We start from the raw sequence: 20,421 nt of genomic DNA, 5'->3' as shown, positions 1-20,421 counted from the left end.
GAAGCAGAGAGAGTCCCAAACAAGATGAACCCAAAAAACCCACACCAAGACATATAATAATTAAAATGGCAAAAGATAAAGATAAAGAGACAATTCTAAAGGCAGCAAGAGAAAAACAAAGAGTCATACAAAAGGGAACCTCATAAGGCTATATCAGCTGGTTTTTCTGCAGAAACTTTGCAAGCCAGAAGGAAGTGGCATGATATATTTAAAGTGTTGAGAGGGAAAAACCTACAACTTAGGATACTCTACTCAGCAAGGTTATCATTCAGAATTGAAGGAGAGAGAAAGAACTTCTCAGACAAGCAAAAACTAAAAGGGTTCATCAATCCTAAACCGACCCTAGAAGAAATATTAAAGGATCTTCTCTAAGTGGAAAAGAAAAGGCTACAACAAGAAGTAAGAAGTTATAGAAAAGGGAAAATCCCACTAGTAAAGACAAATATACAGTAAAGGCTGTGGATCAACCACTTAAATAAGCCAGTACAAAGATTAAAAGACACAAATTGTAAAATCAACTATAAACACAATAAACAGTTTAGGGATAAACATGAAGATGTAAAATATGACATCAAAAACACAAAACAGGGGAGAGAGGAGTAAAAAAATGTAGATCTTTTAGAATATGTTTGAATTTAAATGAATACCAGTTTAAAACAAGTAGATACAGTTATAGGTCAACATATATAAATCCCATGGTAACTACAAATCAAAACCTACAATAGATACCCAAAAACTAGAGAGAAAGGAACACAAGCATACCACTAGAGAAACCACATGGGAAGAAACTAAAAGAAAAGAATAGAGAAGAACTACAAAAACCACCAGAAACCAAGTAACAAAATGGTGGCAAGTACATGTCTATCTATCTGTCTATCTATCTTCTTAATGATTTCAGTTTGCTAATATTTTGTTGAGGACCTTTGCATCTATCTTCATCAGAGATATTGGCCTGGAATATTCTTTTTCTTTTTTTTAGTGTCTTTGTCTGATTTTGGTATCAGGGTAATGGTGGCCTCATAGAATGACTTTTGGAGTTTCCCTCCTCTTCAATTTTTTGGGGATAGTTTGAGAAGGTTAAGTATTAGCTCTTCTTTATATGTGTTTAAAGGGCTGGAACTCTCAGCCCTATTCCCTGACTTCCAGGGAGAGGGGACAGGTTGGATATTGAGTTAATTACCAATGGCCAGTGATTTAAATAATCATGCATTTGTTCCATCCCCTATCCTGAAGCTATCTAGGGGACCACCAAGAGGTACCTTGTTAGCATGAACGCAGGTATATGCTTGAAGGGGGCTTATGAATATCAAAAGATACTTCTCTCACCCCCATCACTCAGGAAATTCCAAGGGTTTTAGAAGCTCTTGTGTCAGAACTGAGACAAAGATCAAATATATATTTATTGTATCATAATATCACACCTTCCTAATGTGGGTGGCCCTCATTCAATCAGCTGAAGGCCTGAATACAACAAAAAGGCGGACCTTCCTATGAATGAGAAGGAACTCCTCCTGCCTGACTGCTAATGAGGTGGGACACAGATCTTTATCAGCCTTCAGACTCAAACAAAAACACTGACACTTTGAGGGTCTTGAGCCCCCTGGCTTTCAGACTGGAACTTATGCCATTGGCTCCCCTGGGTCTCTAGCTTGCTGACTGCAGATCTTGGGATTTCTCAGCCTTCATTATTGCATGAGACAATTCTTTATATTAATATACACATATATATGGCATAAAGGCAGAAATGTAAAGAAATATATAAGGTGGTTGGAAGCAACCTAAATGTCCATCGGCAGACAAATGGATAAAGAAGATGTGGTACATATATACAATGGAATACTACTCAGCCATAAAAAAGAAGGAAATTGGGTCATTTGTAGAGATGTGGATGGACCTAGAGACTGTCATACGGAGTGAAGTAAGTCAGAAAGAGAAAAACAAATATAGTATGTTAACGCATATTTGTGGAATCTAGAAAAATGGTACAGATGAACCAGTTTGCAAGGCAGAAAGAGAGACACAGATGTAGAGAACAAACATATGGACACCAAGTGGGGAAAGGAGGGTGGGATGAATTGTGAGATTGGGACTAACATATATACACTAATATGTATAAAATAGATAACTAATGAGAACCTGCTGCATAGCACAGGGAACTCCACTTCGCTGTACAGTAGAAACTAACACAACATTGTAAAACAACTATACCCCAATTTAAAAAAAAGAAAGGAAAAAGAAAAAAAAGAATATATAGATGTCTCTGTATAAGTGAATCAAGTTACTGTACACCCAAAAGAAACACAATATTGTAAATCAGCTATACTCCATTATAAAATTAAAATTTAAAAAATAAAAAGGAAAAAAATAAAAACCTAAAAAAAAAAGAAACATATAAGGTGGTAATAGTTCTACAATCCACTTAAAGTGGTAAAAAAAAAATTCTAAATAGACTATGAAAAGTTAAGTATGTATACTATAATCCTCAAAGAAACTTTAAAAAATATATACAAAAAGGTATAGTAAAAAATATAATAGATATATTAAAATGAAATACTAAGAAATGTTCAAATAACCTAATAATGTAGGAAAGAGAAAACAGTGGGACAAAAACAGATGGAACAAATGGAATACAAATAATAAAATGGTAGACCTAAGTCTAAACATAAATAATTGTATTAAGTGTAAACAGTCTAAATATTCCAATTAAAAAAGAAATTGTCAAAAGGTATTAAAAAAGAAAACATAACCCAACTATATGTTATCTACAAAAAACTCACTTCAAATATAATTATATAGATACATTAAAAATAAAAAGATGGGGCCTCCCTGGTGGCGCAGTGGTTGAGAGTCCGCCTGCTGATGCAGGGGATACGGGTTCGTGCCCCGGTCTGGGAGGATCCCATATGCCGCGGAGCGGCTGGGCCCGTGAGCCATGGCCGCTGAGCCTGCGCATCCAGAGCCTGTGCTCCGCAACGGGAGAGGCCACAACAGTGAGAGGCCCGCGTACCGCAAAAAAAAAAAAAAAAAATAAAAAAAAAAAAAAAAAAAAAAAAAAAAATAAAAAGATGAAAATATATACACCAGGTAAACACTAATCCAGAGAAGCTGGAGTGGCTATATAAACATCAGACAAAATAGAGTTCAGAGCAAAGAAAATTGCTAAGGATAAAGAGGAACATTGCACAATGATAAATGGGTTAATTCACCAGACGGTATAAATTCTAAATCTGTGTGCATCTAACAGCAGAGTTTCAAAATACATGGAGCAAAAACTGATAGAACTAAAAGAAGAAATGGACAAACTCATAATTACAGTTGGCAACCTCAATTCTCCTCTCTCAGTAACTGATAGAACTAGTATACAGAAAAACAGCAAGGATATAGAAAAACTAAACAACACTTTGATCAACTGGATCAGAAGTTATTCTTATCGGTAGGAGAATGATGAATAAACTATAATAGATAATATTCACAACCAGGGCTGTCACATAATATACAACTCCAGGGGTCCTTGCACATAAATTGTGAGTTGTGTGGCACACAAACTGCTTAAGTGCACGTAGTGGTCCTGCCCACACTTTAGAATAATATGGATCTTTTAAGAAGAATGAATTAGTTTACTTGGAGTATTTTCACTATTTTTGAAGGACAAAAATAACATGCAGGAAAGCATACACAATGTGGTCCCATTTTTATAAAACAAACAGGAACATATGCATATATGTATATATGTATACATGAGAATGTTGGTAAGTGGAAGATACCTGTTGGTAAGGGGGTGGGTGGAGTGAATAATGTGGGTGGAGGAGGGGAGAATAGTAGGACAGGGACCCAAGCAGAAAAGGAAAAGAAAAAGAAAACCTGCACTTTAAAACATGATCATTTTTATGCACAAATAATAAGTACCTCTAAAAATAATTTTAAAGTATTCTCAAATATAAAAAAGGAAAAATACTACTTTATTCGGTTACCTAAAATCTTTCAATGATTGATTTGCTATTATATTTTAAATAAAATACAAACTCTTTACCATGACCTATGTGATCTGGTCCTTGTCTACCTCTCCAACCTTATGTGCTACTACCCTTTCCTCTCCATAAAAGTCTCTTTCTGGACTAGAGGCCTTTGTAATTGCAGTCTCCTCTGCCTGAAATGCTTTTGCCACAGGTCTTTGCATGACTGGCTTCCTCTCAACTGTGGAAGCCACAGATGCCTACCCAAAGCCATCCTCCCCTACTTCCTCACCAACAGAACCCTGATTTTATTGGGAGAGCAATATGTCCATTTAAAATACTTGATCTCTGGCCTCTCTTGTGGCTAGGAGTGATGCAATTCTGGCCAATGGAATATAAGTAGAAGTTACTGGACACAGCCTCCCGGAAAGCCTTTTAAAAGAGCTAAACCAGCGGCCTTTTCTACCTCCTCCTTCCCTTTCTGCATTTTCTTGTCATGAAAATGACTGCGAGGCTATGGCCTCTGTAGTTCCCAGGTCAGCAGTCTCAGTATCACCTGGGAACTTGTTATAAATGCAAATTATCAGGCCCCACCCCAGATCCCACTGAATCAGTAACTCTGAAGGTTAGGCCCAGCAATCTGTGTTTCAACAAACTCTTCAGGTGACTCTTAGGCATGCTGAAGTTTGAGAGCCACTGAGAAAGAGGATAGAAGTCTCCTTAGAGATGGTGAAGAAGACGGATGAAGACTAGTACACTTATGACATCACAGAGCTACTGCACTAGAGTTGGACTGCCTCCTCCGCACTTGGCAGTTGTATAATCCCTATTTGGTTACGCTACTGTGATTAGGTTTCTGTTACATGCAACTGAATGCAATTCTATTTGATAAATCATCTTTTAAATCTCCGCTCAAACATTATCTCCGTGGAGAGGCCTTCCCTCACTACTCTGCTTATATCCTCCATCCCCAGCAAAGTCCTTCTCCATCATGCCAACCTTTTTGTTTCCTTTATAGCAGGAGTCCCCAGCCACCCATCAGCGGCCTGTTAGGAACCGGGCCACCAAGCAGGAGGTGAGCGGCGGGCGAGTGAGCGAAGCTTCATCTGCCGCTCCCCACTGCTCGCATTACCGCCTGAGCCATCCCACCCCACCCCCTCCACTCCCCCACCGCCGTCCGTGGAAAAATTGTCTGCCATGAAACCTGTCCCTGGTGCCAAAGAGGTTGGGGACCACTGCTTTATAACATTCATCATACCCTGAAATGATCTCACTTACTTACTGTTTATTTGCTTATGAGCTGTTTCCCTTGTAAGAATGTAAACTTCCCTTGTAAGAATGTCTTTTCACTACTGTCCTCCAGCACATATAAAGTGTCTGGTACATAATGGATGTTTTGTAATTATTTGTGGAACGATTCATAGAATTTTATAATTGCATGTTACATTTAATATCATGTATTTTTAAAACAGTAAAATGAAAAAAATGGTTCATTATAGACAATCACAATTTTAGGAAAAATTTTTAGTTGAGAAACACATACACATATTTTAAAATGCATATAATACAGAATACAATACACACTTGCCTGTGAACACTTTCTACCTTACTCTTAAGTGGCCTATCAATTCTAAAACCACAAACGATTAACAAAATAGCTATGTAAACATTCAGTGTGTCACAAAAATGAACTGCATGAATTCAGCATTTCTTTGGCAAACTTGTCTTTTCATAGATACAATTTTGTGCTACCCCAATCAGTGTGGGAGACTTGTTAATAACAAAACTTCCTATAGCATTTAAACACAAACATTCAAATAAAAACAAAAATTCTGATCATTTTTCTCATGCATGCCAGAGGACATATATAACTAGGTTTTAACCTTGCAGAGAAAGCATTCTCTTTACCCACATACCCACTCTTTCTACTCTTCTAGTAATCTTGAGTTTGGTCCAAGACTAACACCCTGCAAATAAATGAGGTCTTCTCTGGCATCAACCTATGCAGGTATATTGGGGGAGGGGATACAGATTGAGGGTTCCCTGAGGATGAATTTGGGGTCTCTGCTCTCTGCTTGTGGGAGTGACTCAAGAAGCCCCAGTGCTACTACATTGGGAGAAGTGAATTTTCTTTTTATTACTTTTACCTCATATAAAACTGCTCTCATCATATAAAACCTTTGGAAATCTATATCTTTTGATTAAAAAAATAAGTTGTTATGTAACATTTAAATAAACTGTATGAATACTCTTCTCAATGAAGCACAGAACAATCAAATACAAGAAAGTACAGTGTTTCCTACTTAGATACCTAACCACTCTTTCTTGAGGCCCTAGATGGGTCTCCTTGGGTGCACTGTTGTGAAAGAAAAGCAGCAGAAAAGTGTCAGAGGCAGAATGGGGGGCTGCTCATTAAGAAAAAAAGGAGCTCTGGGATTTGGTAAGACCATTTTCTCCCTTTCTCACAGAATCAGGAAAGCATTTAGGTAGTGTTTCCTGGGAGTCCCTTCCAAATTCTTGGAGATGAAATGACTTCAGGTCAGTAGCATCTAAAGAGAAAATTTTTGAGAAGCCCCCAGAAGCTGTCCTCAACCCAACATGGCATATTTCCCTCTTATTCTTAACCAGTGAAATAATCTTCTATCTCATGAGAAGCAATGACCTTGGGTTTCTATTTGAATAACTTCTGCCTGGAATTCCATCAGAACCAGCATCAAATGTACTAGCCTCACTTCAGTAAAGACAACACTCTATAAGGCTGGGTTCTCACTCTTAACTGGTCAAGAGAGTTACCTGGGGAGCTTGTTTAAAATAATGTAGGTTCTGGAGCTGTACTCCCAGAGATCCCCATTCAATAGGTCCTGGATGAGATGTGGGATTCTGCATTTTCAATAAGGCTTTCCAGGTGATTTTGATGGAGGTGGTGTGGGGCCCCCAATTTGAGTAACACTGGCTCAGAGAGAAGGCAGAATTGCTTCTTTCCCAGAATAAGACCTACCTTAGACAGCGACCCAAGGTGCCAGACTTCCCAAAGTGTCCTCCCTGACGAGGTCTCCGGTGAGGAGGTCATTTATGCTTGTCCTCAAAGACTCAGGGAGTGAGTCTTGTGCCCAACTCTATAAGTGAACCAAAAATTGGGCTCACACTTGTCTGGATTTGAGGATAAATAGGAAAATCCCAAGTACTAGAAAAGTTTGGCTTCTGGTTGGGGACCTATGTACAATCTTTCCCTTTTCCCTTATTCCTTTTCACTGATATCGCGCTAATGAAGCCAAATAGACCCAAACAGATAATATGTTGTTTGGGTAGGGGTGAATATACACAGCTAAAGCAAATTCTGTCTGTGGAAATTCAGAGGAATGAATTCCAGTTTGATACACAGCATCAATAACTGACTGTACATCAGTGTATGGCATCTGGATAGGAAATCCTGCGACCTAGACAAATGACAGAATAACACATAAAACCACATTACAGTCACGTAGGTGATGGAGAATTACTGTATGCAAAGAGATTAAAGAAGCCTCAAAGAAATGGAAGTCATAAAATAGTAATAATAGTTATCATTTTGTGGGTGCTTACTATGTTCTAGGCACAATGCTAAATACTTCACATACATATTTAATCCTCAAACAACCCTGTGAGGTAGGCTTTGTTATAATCCCCACTTTACAGAGAGAGGAGCAGAACCAGGTCTGTCTAATGCCAGAGCCTGCACACTTAACATTCCACATATTTGCACCCTTTCTGGAATAGCAAACTGCCAACAAGGAAACCTTGATCCTACAAGTGACAGATTGAAGGGAGCATTTTGGAAGAATTTATTTAACATTGATTCAGTTTATATTTATTGATAACTATATGACAGGATTAAAGGATACGGAACATGGTCCCACGTAAAATTATCTATTTAAGAATACACAAAGGACAATCATTAGCTTCTTTCAAGACTTAGTTTGCTTACTTCAGGAGGTTTGTCCTGATCTTTAAATCTGTTGATGTGCTCTTCTCTTGTGGTTGCATAGGACACTGTCCTTTCCTAGCTTATTTAATAAAATATACTGCAATTACTCATTTTCTGGTCTATTTCTCTAACTAGCCCACAGTCTCTGTGAATGCTCAAGATTGTATCTGTCTTGTTTACTGTCATAACCCCAAGTGTCTAGCACAATGGCTGCCACATAGGATACAAATAATAGTTAACATTTATTAAGTGCTGGGTGCTATGGTTAAGCAGCTCACTTAATCCTCACCACAACCACAAAGCAGGTAACTCTTTTTATCCCTGTTTATCTTGAGCCGTGGGGTAGAAGTTATAGAGAAGTTAGGTAATCTGGTCAAAGTTAATGAGTGGTTGAGCCAGGATTTGAACCCAAGCTGCAGGATTCGGTCTAGGTTTATGAATGTGTGTTATTAAATAGCAGATAATTTTACAAAGGAACTCCAAGTTTTAAACCTTGGCTTATACTTAACTATGCTTTGCTTATCTCTTTACCCCCTAATTCTATTAAAAAGAAAGCAAAACAAAACAACTTCCTCCCTATTCATGAATGAATAGTGCCTGCAGATCCCTCCCTGGCAGCCTGAGTATAAACTCCCAACAGATTCCTTCCTTTCTTCTCTTAGAGGGTTTCCCGAGGAGACATCTTCTAGTCTACGGGATAGTAGAGGGAAGGAATATCACTTTTGGGAGGCTGGGGCTTCCAAAAACCCACTGGAACACTTCATAGGGAAAAGGAGGTGAGAGGATTCCAGAACTAAGGATATCATAGGGGAAGAAAAGAAGGACCCTAACAATACACCAGATGCCCACCATGTTTGATTATGGACTTAACTGAGTTTGAAGTGCCTTTCTACGATCCAGGATGATGTCAAATGTGCTGGTGAATATATGAGAGGAGGTCAGAAGTCCAGGCTGGATGTATAAATTTGAGAATAATTTGCATGTAGAAGATATTAAAGCTTGCCTGTAGTCCTCTTGCCCAGAAGCAAGGACATGGAATCCATTCTATTACTACCATCTAGAAATCATTTTTTAGTTTCTTAGTTGCAGGTGGCTTCCTTTTGGGTATCTCTTTCCAAAGTTTGTGGTTTATACATTAAAAAACTGATTCCAAGAAAATGTCATGCAATCTGGTCATGGTACTAGTTACTCACTACATTTGAAATTTCTCAGCCTGTAAGTAAATGCATTTTAATGCCATAGCATGTATCACCTAAGATCAAGATAAAAGGCATTTCAGGGATACTTAAGATTAGTATCATCTGGCAATTAATAACATAGATAAAACAACTGACATTAATGCATTAAATCATATACAAACCCAATAAAATTGTAGCAGTCTTTCAAATTCACTCTCTTCTTCAGATGAAACAAAGTGTCTGGTGCCAAGCTCTAACTTAGGAAGGATTTGTCTTAAAATGAAAGTACATTGTCTATTCCAACGTGTTGGCTGTTTAGGTCGCCATTCCATTATTTTATATTTCAGAGTTCTTTCAATCCTAAGGTAAGAATGCGAAGATTATTTTATGATAAATTACAACTCATTTAAATAAATGTGAAAAAAGTTTTGTCACTTTTTCTCAAGTATGAGAATGATACTTTTTTGATTTAGGAGAAAACCAGACCTCTATGGCTAGGGATATCTGCCATCATTCACATTAATCAAGTCCAGGAGAGAGCAGGCTCTTGCTTGGCTTGAGAAAGCAAGACGCTTCCTGGGGTAGCCAGCAATTAGCTCTCAAAGGCACATCTTTTTTCCAGTTACCTGTGTGCAGGCAGCTGCCTACTGGGTGTGATTTGCCTACCATCTGATTACTGGGTTGGCATTCCTATTCTCCAAGACCCTCCTTTGACATAAGACATTGTGTTTCCAAGAAATGCCTTTATAAAAATTCAGATATCTCATCTGGGATAATGTTAGCAGGAATGGGGTAACTGGATCAGTTAATTCAGCAAGCAGAATTGGGAGGAAATGAAGCACTGGACTGATCAGTATGATGAGCAGTTTCCCCTACCAGAATGTATGCTCCACAAGGGCAGGGAGTTTTGCCTACCTATGCCACCTCTAAAACAGTGCCTGCTGAGGAACTGTTTTGGGGAGGGGAGGAAGTGGAGCACAGTGTGAGTTGATTGATGGAAGCTTCTCCTCTGGGCAGAATCATTGTGTGCTACAGAAGAAGCTGCTGGGCCTCTCCTCTTGGCTGAGTCTATAAAGTAACTAAGTGGTTTCGAGTTTGCAGAGAGTCTCAGTCACAGCTATATGCCAGAATCACCTGTAGGACTTTATCAAAATATTTCACTATCTTCCAGATAGTGATTCAACAGGTGTGGTCTTGGACTCTGGCACCTATTTTTTAAAATAGTTCTAGAAGCAATTTCTGATGAAAACCAGAAGTTGGGGACCATTTTCCTAGTGCTTTTATTCCTTTTTTGTTAAGAGTTGGGGAAGAAGGAGGGGAATAAGAGGTGAGAGTTGTGTGCTAGTGAGAAAAGGGAGTGGTAAAATGATTTTTGTCATATTCTGTTTCAATTAGTTGGTAGCGGCTTACATGCCAGCCTGCTGTGTCAGCATGAGTCACTGGAGGTAGTCAGATCTAGAAGCTTCTGACACATCTGGAGTAGGAGTGAGGTCTGCTGCAAGGCTGTGACCCTTTGGGCTTGACTCAACAACTCCTCCGGACGTGTGTGTGTGTGTGTGTGGTGGGGGGAGGGGGAGGGGTGCCTATGAGGGACAGCACTGATGCTGCTGCCACCCAGCTTGGCTGTTTTTACCACACACCAAGTTGTGGGCCATTTACCTTCCTGTCCTTTCAAGAAGTGTTAGCTACTGCATTATTATTACTATACGGCTCAACAGGTGTCTGTGTTGAGAACTTCCTAACGGCAGCCCACAATGTTTTCCAGATGCAACCATATTTAACTTGGCATGTTTTTTCAAGAAGTGCCGCGGATAGCAGCGGGGCTGATTTTTGATGCATGCACCAAGAGATAGATGACTCAGTGGAAGTAACTATTATAATCTCCATTTCATGCTTCTGTTGCTGAATCTAATGGGTATTTTGAGAGACTGGGTTAGAGGACTGAAGGGTGGCTGAATGAGAAGTTAGAGAGAAAACATGATAATCATAATATATAAATAGAGATCATACCTGTTCTTTAGATCTTCTACCATGCTTTTATTAGTATCAGAATAAATTATTTCTTCAGGCTGAAATACAGAAAACTGAAAGTTAGAAAAGATTCTAGGGAGACCATCTTTATGTCAGTTGCCCCTTGGAGTGCTGAGTATAATGAGGGTGAACCTAAACCCGTCTCATGTGGCAAAAACACTCAGTGGTAGAGGCACAAAGGTAACACAGATCACAGTGTTCCCTTTGATTTTAATACTACTTCACCAGGGCATGGAAGGGAGAATGGATTTACAAAAGATATTTTTCATGACAGAAAAAGACAGATCTGCTACCCCCATCCGTTTATTCACACAAGCATTTGACATGCTTATTGATTCTACCAGATAATCTTGGAAGCTGCACTGGTATCTTCCACTTATTAACTGTGACCTTGGTGAAGTCACTTAACCTCTGTGAGTCTCAGTTACCACCTCTTTTAAAAAGGGACAATAACAGTACCTACTTCCCTGGGATCATGCAAAGATTTTAAAATAAAGTAATACCTGTACAGCCTGGCACATATTGTTCAACAAAGATCAGATACTATTGTTATTATTACTCTTGTAACATGGTGTATCATCTTCCTTCTTTGATTATTTGTTCCTTTCAGCAGGCGGGAGTCAGGTCTCTGTGTTTGCATGTACGCATGTGCACACACTCGCACATACATGCAGAGTCCATTTCAATCTCCCCGTCTCCAAGCCTTTGCCCCAGGCACCCCAGCAACAGCAGAGAGCAATGCTCTACCATGTTTCCCCATGTTGCCCCCTGAGCAGGATTTTCTGGGAGGAGGAGAGGACTTCTCTAAGCCCCTCCCCACTACCTAACCCGTTCCTCCCCTCCCTTCAGGGCTCATATAGACAAGAGCGGGGTTGGGTTTAGGCGGTTTTAACTTAGGATATTTCTGAGCTGAGAAATGGAGGAGCTATAGAGACACGGATGGATGTTTCCCCCTCATGAGTGGAATGACGGTTGTACGAAAAGAAGGAAACATTTGCTAGGCCTCTAGGTCTTAGAAAATTTCAGGAGTGATTTGAGGGGGCTCAGTCTGTCAGATGATGATCTAAGCCAGTGGCTCCCAAAATGTGGCCCCCAGACCAGCAACCTCAGACCCAGTGATTCAGAAACTCTGAGGGTAAGGCCCAGCAATCCATTTTTCCACAAGCCCTCCAGAAGGTTCTGATGCCTGCCGTGGTTGGAGAACCACTACATTAGAGCGTAGGCTCAAGCACAATGAACTTCCCCACAGTGAACACAGCAGGAGATGAGGGATACTGGAGAAAGGGAAGCATAAACTGCAGCATCATCTTACAGGGGCCACCAACTATCACAGTCAGGACAGGTAAACTGAATTCCCTGATTGCTGTCACCAACCACTGTCTGCCCCTCCAAAACAATTCCCTGCACCCCTATCCTGGCAACTCTTAGGGATTCGTTAGGCCACTTTCAGGCCTGAAAAAGAGGCCTGGGTTATGTTGACTTGATAAGTTTATGGAGTGTTAGTCTATTTTCTTTTCAGGCAAAGGCCCCTTTCAGGGAATTCATATCCTTTAAAACTTCGAGAGGATTTCCCTGTTAACTCCATCTCTGAATACCCATATTCTCATCATACACACTCAAATTTGTGTTCTCAATTGTGATTAAGAAAAAAAACAGGGCTTCCCTGGTGGCGCAGTGGTTGAGAATCTGCCTGCCAATGCAGGGGACACGGGTTCGAGCCCTGGTCTGGGAAGATCCCACATGCCGTGGAGCAACTAGCCCCATGAGCCACAATTACTGAGCCTGCGCGTCTGGAGCCTGTGCTCCGCAACAGGAGAGGCCGCGATAGTGAGAGACCCGCGCACCGCGATGAGGAGTGGCCCCCACTTGCCGCAACTAGAGAAAGCCCTCGCACAGAAACGAAGAGCCAACACAGCCATAAATTAATTAATTAATTAATTTAAAGAAAAAAAGAAAAAAAACAACAACAGTGTTCACCACAGATAGTGGTTTATTCCGGTATGTGTGCGACAAGGCAGAAGATCAAGGGCCATTAACCCACAGGAAAGAAATCAGTAGGGATACAAGTCAAAAGCAACTATGAGTTTTATATTTATATATTCAACTTGACAAAGGGTTTAGTGGCTTTTAAAACTACAATTTTGATTATGGCAGCCCTTGCCTTGGTGATGTTGGCTTCTGACTGTCCTCTGCTCACTCCCTGGCAGCAGCCAGGCTGGCCTTTCAGCTCCTTGGCAGACATCTGCTTGCCACTGCAGGTCTTCATGCCTGCTGTTCCCGCTCTGTGCTGGGAACATTCTCCTCCTTAACTTTCATCTAGACCAGCTCCTGCTCACCCTTCTTCACTCTGCTAGTCATCATCATTTTCCCCAGGAAGCCCCTGCAACTCCCCTTCACCTCAGGCCTCCTGCTGAGTGCTCCCAAAAGCACATTCATTTCTTCTCTAATGGCATTTATCGCTCTGTACAGCAAATGCTCGTTTCCTTCTGTTTCCTCCTCTAGAACACAAGCTCCAAGAGCACTGAGACATGTCTTTTTCCTTGTGGTACCTATACCTAAAACAGTGCTGGCCCACTGCAGCACTCAATAAGCATTACCTGAATTAATAAGAGAATGATTAATAGAAACAAAAAACCTCCACTCTAAATATATCATTCTCCCCCCACCCCAGGAGGCAGCAATACTTTGGTCACAACTTTGGGATGGGAAAAGCAAGCAAGGTCTGTGGATGCCATAAATGTGGTTTGCTCAAAAGAGATAAGCACATTTCCCCTTCCTTATAATGACTTTACAAACATCTGCAAGGAGAATGCTCAGAAGGATGCACAAGGAGCTACCAACAGCGGCTGTTTCTTAGAAAGTGGGGAAAAGATGTTGAAGAGGAGAGAAACTCTTCACTTTATACCCTTTGATACTGTTTGATTTTTCTCCCCACAACCACCATTCCTTCTTTTTGATATTATGAACTATGTCAAACATTCTCAGATAAAGCACTGAGAATAATGTAATGAACATCCACCCAACATACATACCACCAAGCTACATCTAATCTTTGCATTCTTCCACACTTGTTGTAGGTTGTTTTAAAAGATGTAAAACATTACAGATAGATTTGAAGTACTCTGTATACTGCTCCCTGATATCATTCTTTTTATTCCTCTTTCCAAAGGTAAACTTTACCCTAAATTTGGTGTTTATCATTCCCATGCAAGCTTTTACACTATCACTATATATCTCTATATACGTAAACAACATATATTTTTCAAACAAGTGTGTCATTTCACATCTTCTTTACTTTGCTTAACATTACATTTTTTATATTCATTCACGTTGATAACAGTGGCTCTAGATCAGTAGTTCTCAACCTTGGCTGCATGTGGGATCACCTGGGGAGCTTTAAGTAAAACCAATGCGTGGGCTCTTCCCTCAGCGATTCTGATACAATGCATGTACAGCCAAGTTGAGAACTACAGTAAATTAGTTTCATATATTCTTTTTTTTACTGCTGTATAGAATATTTTATAGTAGGAGTATTCATAACTCATGTGCCCATTTTCTGGTTGATGAATTGTTTCCTTTTATTTATTTATTTTTTGCTCTTTCAAGCAATTCAGTAATGACCATCGTGTACTTGTCTCCCTGTGCGTGTACCTCTAGGGTATATACTTAGAAGATGAACTGGTGGATCAGAGGCTGAGTTTCTTCAGCTTTACCAACCTTACCATATTGCTTTCTAAAGTGTTTATAGCAATTCACGCTCCCACCATTTCTCTGCCTCTTTGCCAATACTAGATGTGATCACACTTTTTAAAAAGTTTTGCCAATCTTCTACATGTGAAATAGTGTTTTATTGTTTTAAATTGCATTTCTCTCATTATGAGTGATGTTGAGCCCTAGAGTTTCTGCTTCTGTGAATTGTCTTCTTCCTATTTTTCCATTGTCCTTTTTCTCATCCCCCTATCTTCCTTCCTCTGGGTCATAGCTTCTAGTTTTTGAATTTCACAGTTGCTTGCACACTGCCATACCATGGCTCTCAATCCAGAAACAGCTGTCGAAATGGAATTTGGGTGCCTTCCCAAAGCAGTAGTGAGTACATCATAGATCCCCTGGACAAGCCACCTGGTGATTAGGTTGGTTCCTGATTCTCAGCTCTGTACTTTGGTCTCTTACCTCCTGAGCCCCAGGCAGTGAGTCTGCTGCTTTTCTTTCCCATCTTCTCTCAAGAGTAGCAAAGTAGGGGAGCCACAACACAGTCCCTGGCTTCAAAACGTGAGACTGGCTCTGGTTCTCTGGATTTCATGAAGCATTTTCAGACCTTGGTGCCAACCTCTTTGGGCCCCACTCACTGCTAGTGTTTCCGTCCTGCTTCTATTCCATGAGATAACTATCATGGTTTGGAGCCCAGATAAGCCTTCTGTTTTTCAATTTTTATACTTTATCATTGTTATGGATATGTAGTAGAAGGGCTAGGTCAAAGTAAGAACTTATTACACCATCTTGACATTATTATTTTTTATGTTTCATGATGAACATTTAAAAAATTTTATTTTAAAACCTAAACTCACAATTAAGATAATACCTTCTTCTCAATTCCTCTTTTCTGCAAGTAGAGAAAACGGATCACAATAGCCCAAACTCAGGCTGGATGGCAGAGAAAACTAGGTTTTATTAATACTGCCAAATAATTCAATAAGCAATCAGCTGTATAAACATAATAAGAGCTGTCACAATTCCTAAGATTAGAACCAATGGTAACTTTCATAGAGACACACCTGGAAAAGTATAATTTACCTGTATGCTTTGTGCTTTCGTCCCTCGATAATTTTTTGGAAGCATCTGTTTCCAGAAACTTTCCTTTGAATAGTCAAAATATACAGCTCTTGGTGAATTATTTTGCTGAATGTTAAACCAGACCTATTAATACATCAACAAAAAATCAGTAGAGGCCCACAGGAGTACGAAGCCCGTAGTAGGTTAGGACACAGCAAAATTTTACAGTCCTACTCCCCAGTGAAGTGGCAGAAGCCAAGGATGGTTCTGAGGCAGGAGGTACAGAGATTCCAGGGGTGTGTGCACACTAGATTGCTCGCTGGTTCTCAACCTTGGAGGCACTGCAGAATCACGTCAAGGAGCCTTGGGGATAAAAGATTCCCCTGGCCCTACACCCCAGGGATTCTAACTGAACATCTATAGCGTCTTCAAAGTTCCCACATGATTCTAATATATGGTCAGTGTAGAAAACCACAGGTTTAACTCTTGAGGAGATAACTCAAGATTCCGCCGCACCCCCCCCCCGCCATATACTTACATTTTCACCATCAAACAAACAATCTACACTTTGTAAGGGACAAAATGGGTCAAAATGCTTATGACATTGCCCAGTTAATGGATTCCAAAGCAGATATTCATCACTTTCTGGCGTTAATACATAAGCCACATGCCCCTGTACGAAGAAAGAGTTAAAGTCATTTTTGGTGGATGATTGATTTAACTCATTTTCGTACGTGGAAATTATAGTGTAAGCATATGATATCTCTGATTTTTTAAATAGATAATATTGCCAGTTACCTTAGTTATTCTTTATTCCTGCATTATTTATTTATTTATCTATTTATTTATCTATTTATTTATTTGCCTTGCCGCACAGCTTGTGGGATCTCAGTTCCCTGACCAGGGACTGAACCTGGGCCACGGCAGTGAGAGCCCAAAATCCTAGCCACTGGACCACAAGGGAACTCCCTGGTATCTCTGATTTTTAAAAGTCTTTTTTAGGACCTTTACAATTTTTTTGGAAAGGATAAAACCAATGCAACTGAAATCCTCAGGCCCAGGCTAGCATGAGGATTCAAATGAGAAAGTTTGAGCTAGTGCTGCCACGTATGGTCCTGAAGGGTGTACCCTCATAGCAATAAAATATGTTGTTCTAACAAAATCAGTATATTATTACCAATTCCCAATAGCTAGTACTAAAGGGTTTTGAGGTAGGGGCGCTTTTGTGTAATTCACACAAAGATGCTATATGGATTAGCCCTGCTTTATGTAGAATATACTTGGAGACCAAAGGTGAACACCGTGCAAAGTTAGGGAAGGGAATTTTGCCTAAGGCTCTGAAAAGCCAAGTGAAGTTGCAAAGCCATAAAATTAATTTTGTGAGCAAGATACAGAGTTAGAGGCCAGAGAGAAATTACACAGGAAAGCACCTGAGGAATAAAAGTAGTCATTATGTTATTATTTTGCTCTGCACATACTTTTGAAGTATAAACCTTTCTTATTTAGCAAAGAATAAAAATTTCAGGTAACAATAATAATGACTATTTAACATTTATTGAGTACCCCAGGTACTGTACTCAGCACTCACACTAATTTTCTCACATGAATTCCAAATTCTGTGAGGTAGGGATGATTGTCATGCCCATCTTTCACATGAAGAATAAGAGGTTAAGAGATTGTCTAGGGTAACAGTAAATGGAATTACTCCTCTTCGGGGAGGAGATAAGTGAGGCTCAGAGAAATAAGGCTGAGACCGTAGAGTTAGTAAACGTCATTGCTGGGTTTTAAAATCCTCTTTGACCTCCAGATCTATACTCCTAACACTGTGCTGTGTAGCCTGGTTTCCCTAACTCCAAAGCTCTTGCTCTTTATCACTGTGCTCATCTTTACAGTAAAGAGGCTTCACTTCAACCAGTAGTAGAGGTGAAAGGCACAGTGAGTGCTGCCACCCAGTGTTGACTCAGAGGTAAAACTGTAAAAATGTTTGTTGAAATATTGTTGACTGTTTACTGCCATCTAGTGGCACTCAAAACTACAGCAGGGGGATCATATGGGGAAATTAAGGGACTATAGAGAAATAAATGATCATGACAAAAACCATAAAACAAGACTGCAAGTTTTTGACACTTATCAAGATATTCATAGTAGAAATAGAAACAGTCCAAAAGAAGACTGCTTTCTGGAGGTTTGAATGCAGGTGTATATAATTAAGTTGTAAAAATTTCAGGTAGGTTAACATAAATTTCTGGCCCACTTCTTACACAATTAAAAATTGAGCAGTGGAAAACAGGAAGAAGTACTTCTTAAGGATCTTAAAGTATAGTGTTAGGGACACATAAAGATGATGGTGGTGATGATGGTTAACAACCACTATAACTACTACTGTAACTATTACTACATCACCTACCACCACCATTTATTGAGCATTTGCCACATAAACCAGGTGCTGTTCCCAGTGCTATTTACTATGTAATTTAATATTTTTAGTAGCTCCATGAAGTAGCACTATTATTGTACTACTTTACGAAGAAGAAGAACAAAAGGAAGTCATTCTTTACATTGTAGAAATTTTGATGAACGAACATTATCCTCCTAAGTAAATAATTGTTCGCCTAGGAAATTTCCTAATTAGCTTGTGAAAAAAAGGAAACTTGGGGTTGAAGTCTTTTAAACTTGCAGCTAAAAGCTAATTAGTTTTGTTTACACTATTTAAATATTAAGTCCACCACTTACTTCCAACATCGAGGTTCCTAGGAGGACCAAAGCTTTCTTTCCAAAATACAGGAAGAAATTACAGAGAAGTATGGCATGCTCCTCCTTATTTCCAATAGCCAAACTGATGCAGCGCTAAGGCAAAACAAAAGCAACAAGGACACAAAACAGGAGCGGAGGAGAGGAAGTTGAGTAATGCAAGCATCCAACAGATTTAGAGTCCCTCCAAACCCTCACACACACATTCTTGCCAGGTCACTAAGATGACTGCAAAGCCGAAAGCCCCAGCATCCTTTGCCTGTTAAAACACTAGGGCATTAGAAAGAGAGAACATTAACTTGGAACATAAGGGTCACCTTTATCATGGGATAATTAATGTGGATACTGTGTAAGTGACCCAATAACTTTATCCTCCAAAATGGGGCATTTTTGTTTGAGACAAATAACCTGGGAAAACAGGGATATATTGGCTGATATTTTAAGGAACTTCACCTGATGGGAAATCACATAGTGTTTTTGGAGGAAGGGATCCTTTGGTTAACGGAGCTACACTCTGTCCTGTACCAATATAGTGCTCTCAACTGAAAGAGAGGAAGAGATCTGGGTTGGAGCCCAATCAGAAAGAGTAATGGAAACTTCTTTAATTGAAAGAGCTGAACAGTTGGGTTGGGTGTAATCAAATACAGGGGGCCTAGTAAAGCAGTGGTAGCAGGAGAGAAAAAGCACAGCAGAGGTGGCAGACCAGTGGTTTGTAACCTGGTTCTAGTTGATAGGTGTGTTTCGTTTGGCCCCGAAATGCTTTTAAAAATTGGAAGATCTCATATAAAACTCTGGATTTCTGGCTTGAAAAATCAAAGGATCTAACAAAATATACAGGCCCAAATGTTCATATGGCAATGATGTGTTATTGCTGAGTAGTGGCTGTACCATTTAGACTGCACATGTGCTTCCATTTCATTAGTCCCAGAGAAAGGGCTATGGTGGTCAGGGAGCTTGGGGAGGGGGTGCTCAGGAGCCCTTGGAGTGACTATTTACCAGTCTGGAAGCATTTCAATGTTTTAACAACTGATATGGCCACATCAGTACACACCGGCTGAATGTGATGGTGAGGGATGGAGGCTAGGGAGGATGGTAACGTGGCTCTTTTGAAAGATGTGTGTGAACAGGAGAATGAAGAGCAGATTATGAGCAGTCTTCAATGTCAGGCCAAGGAGGTTCCCCTGACTGGATTTCATAAGAGAAGGAGGGAATGGATGAGAGTAGGTAACTAACATACTGCATTCCAGGTGCCTATCCTTTCAAAACCCCTGTATGACACAGATGAGGAAACTGAGGTCCAAAGAAGCTAAATAACTTATCTTACGTCACACAGCTGTCAGATGGTTGAAGTAGGATTTGAACCAAGGTTTGTTTGACTCCAAGACTGTATGTTGGGTAGGAGAAATAACTCTTGCCTTGTGACAGTCTAATTAGTCATTCACTCATGGGTATCCCAACTCCAAACAGTTCATGTCAATGGGAAGACATTAGCCAAGAGGAAGCCTATGACTGTGGTAACCTGTTGATTATGGGTATTGTTTGGATTGGAGGGCACTCGGGAGCACTAGTATTTGCCTGAATGGTTATTTTATGGTTATTTTTAGCTACTTTAGAGGCTATCTTTCAATGTTCTGCAGGATCATAATACCCCTGAACACATTCTGATTAGTTTTAAGAGTCTAAGAAGAATCTAGAGTTAACTGACACCTCTTTGAGTTTTACCAGATTTGAATCACTGGATCCTGAAACAAACCACATGCTTGTATCTCCCTTA

General features: G+C 39.9%; 1 protein-coding gene across 1 annotated transcript in view; it reads right to left on the bottom strand.

Annotated features, from left to right (window-relative positions):
• Window positions 1-7,201: 7,201 nt before the first annotated feature.
• CC2D2B (coiled-coil and C2 domain containing 2B) overlaps window positions 7,202-20,421 on the bottom strand; it is a gene marked incomplete at both ends in the record, with an annotated part of 109,044 nt that continues 95,824 nt past the window's right edge. Inside the window, 6 exons of the mRNA XM_079699156.1 lie at window positions 7,202-7,390; window positions 9,278-9,455; window positions 11,106-11,164; window positions 15,918-16,040; window positions 16,435-16,569; window positions 18,630-18,743. Coding sequence (XP_079555282.1) covers window positions 7,202-7,390; window positions 9,278-9,455; window positions 11,106-11,164; window positions 15,918-16,040; window positions 16,435-16,569; window positions 18,630-18,743 — 798 coding nt within the window. The remainder of the gene's footprint in view (window positions 7,391-9,277; window positions 9,456-11,105; window positions 11,165-15,917; window positions 16,041-16,434; window positions 16,570-18,629; window positions 18,744-20,421) is intronic.

The sequence above is a fragment of the Hyperoodon ampullatus genome, assembly GCF_949752795.1.
Source record: "Hyperoodon ampullatus genome assembly, chromosome: 1".
Lineage (NCBI taxonomy): Eukaryota > Metazoa > Chordata > Mammalia > Artiodactyla > Ziphiidae > Hyperoodon > Hyperoodon ampullatus.
This window is presented reverse-complemented; position numbering and strand designations above follow the sequence as displayed.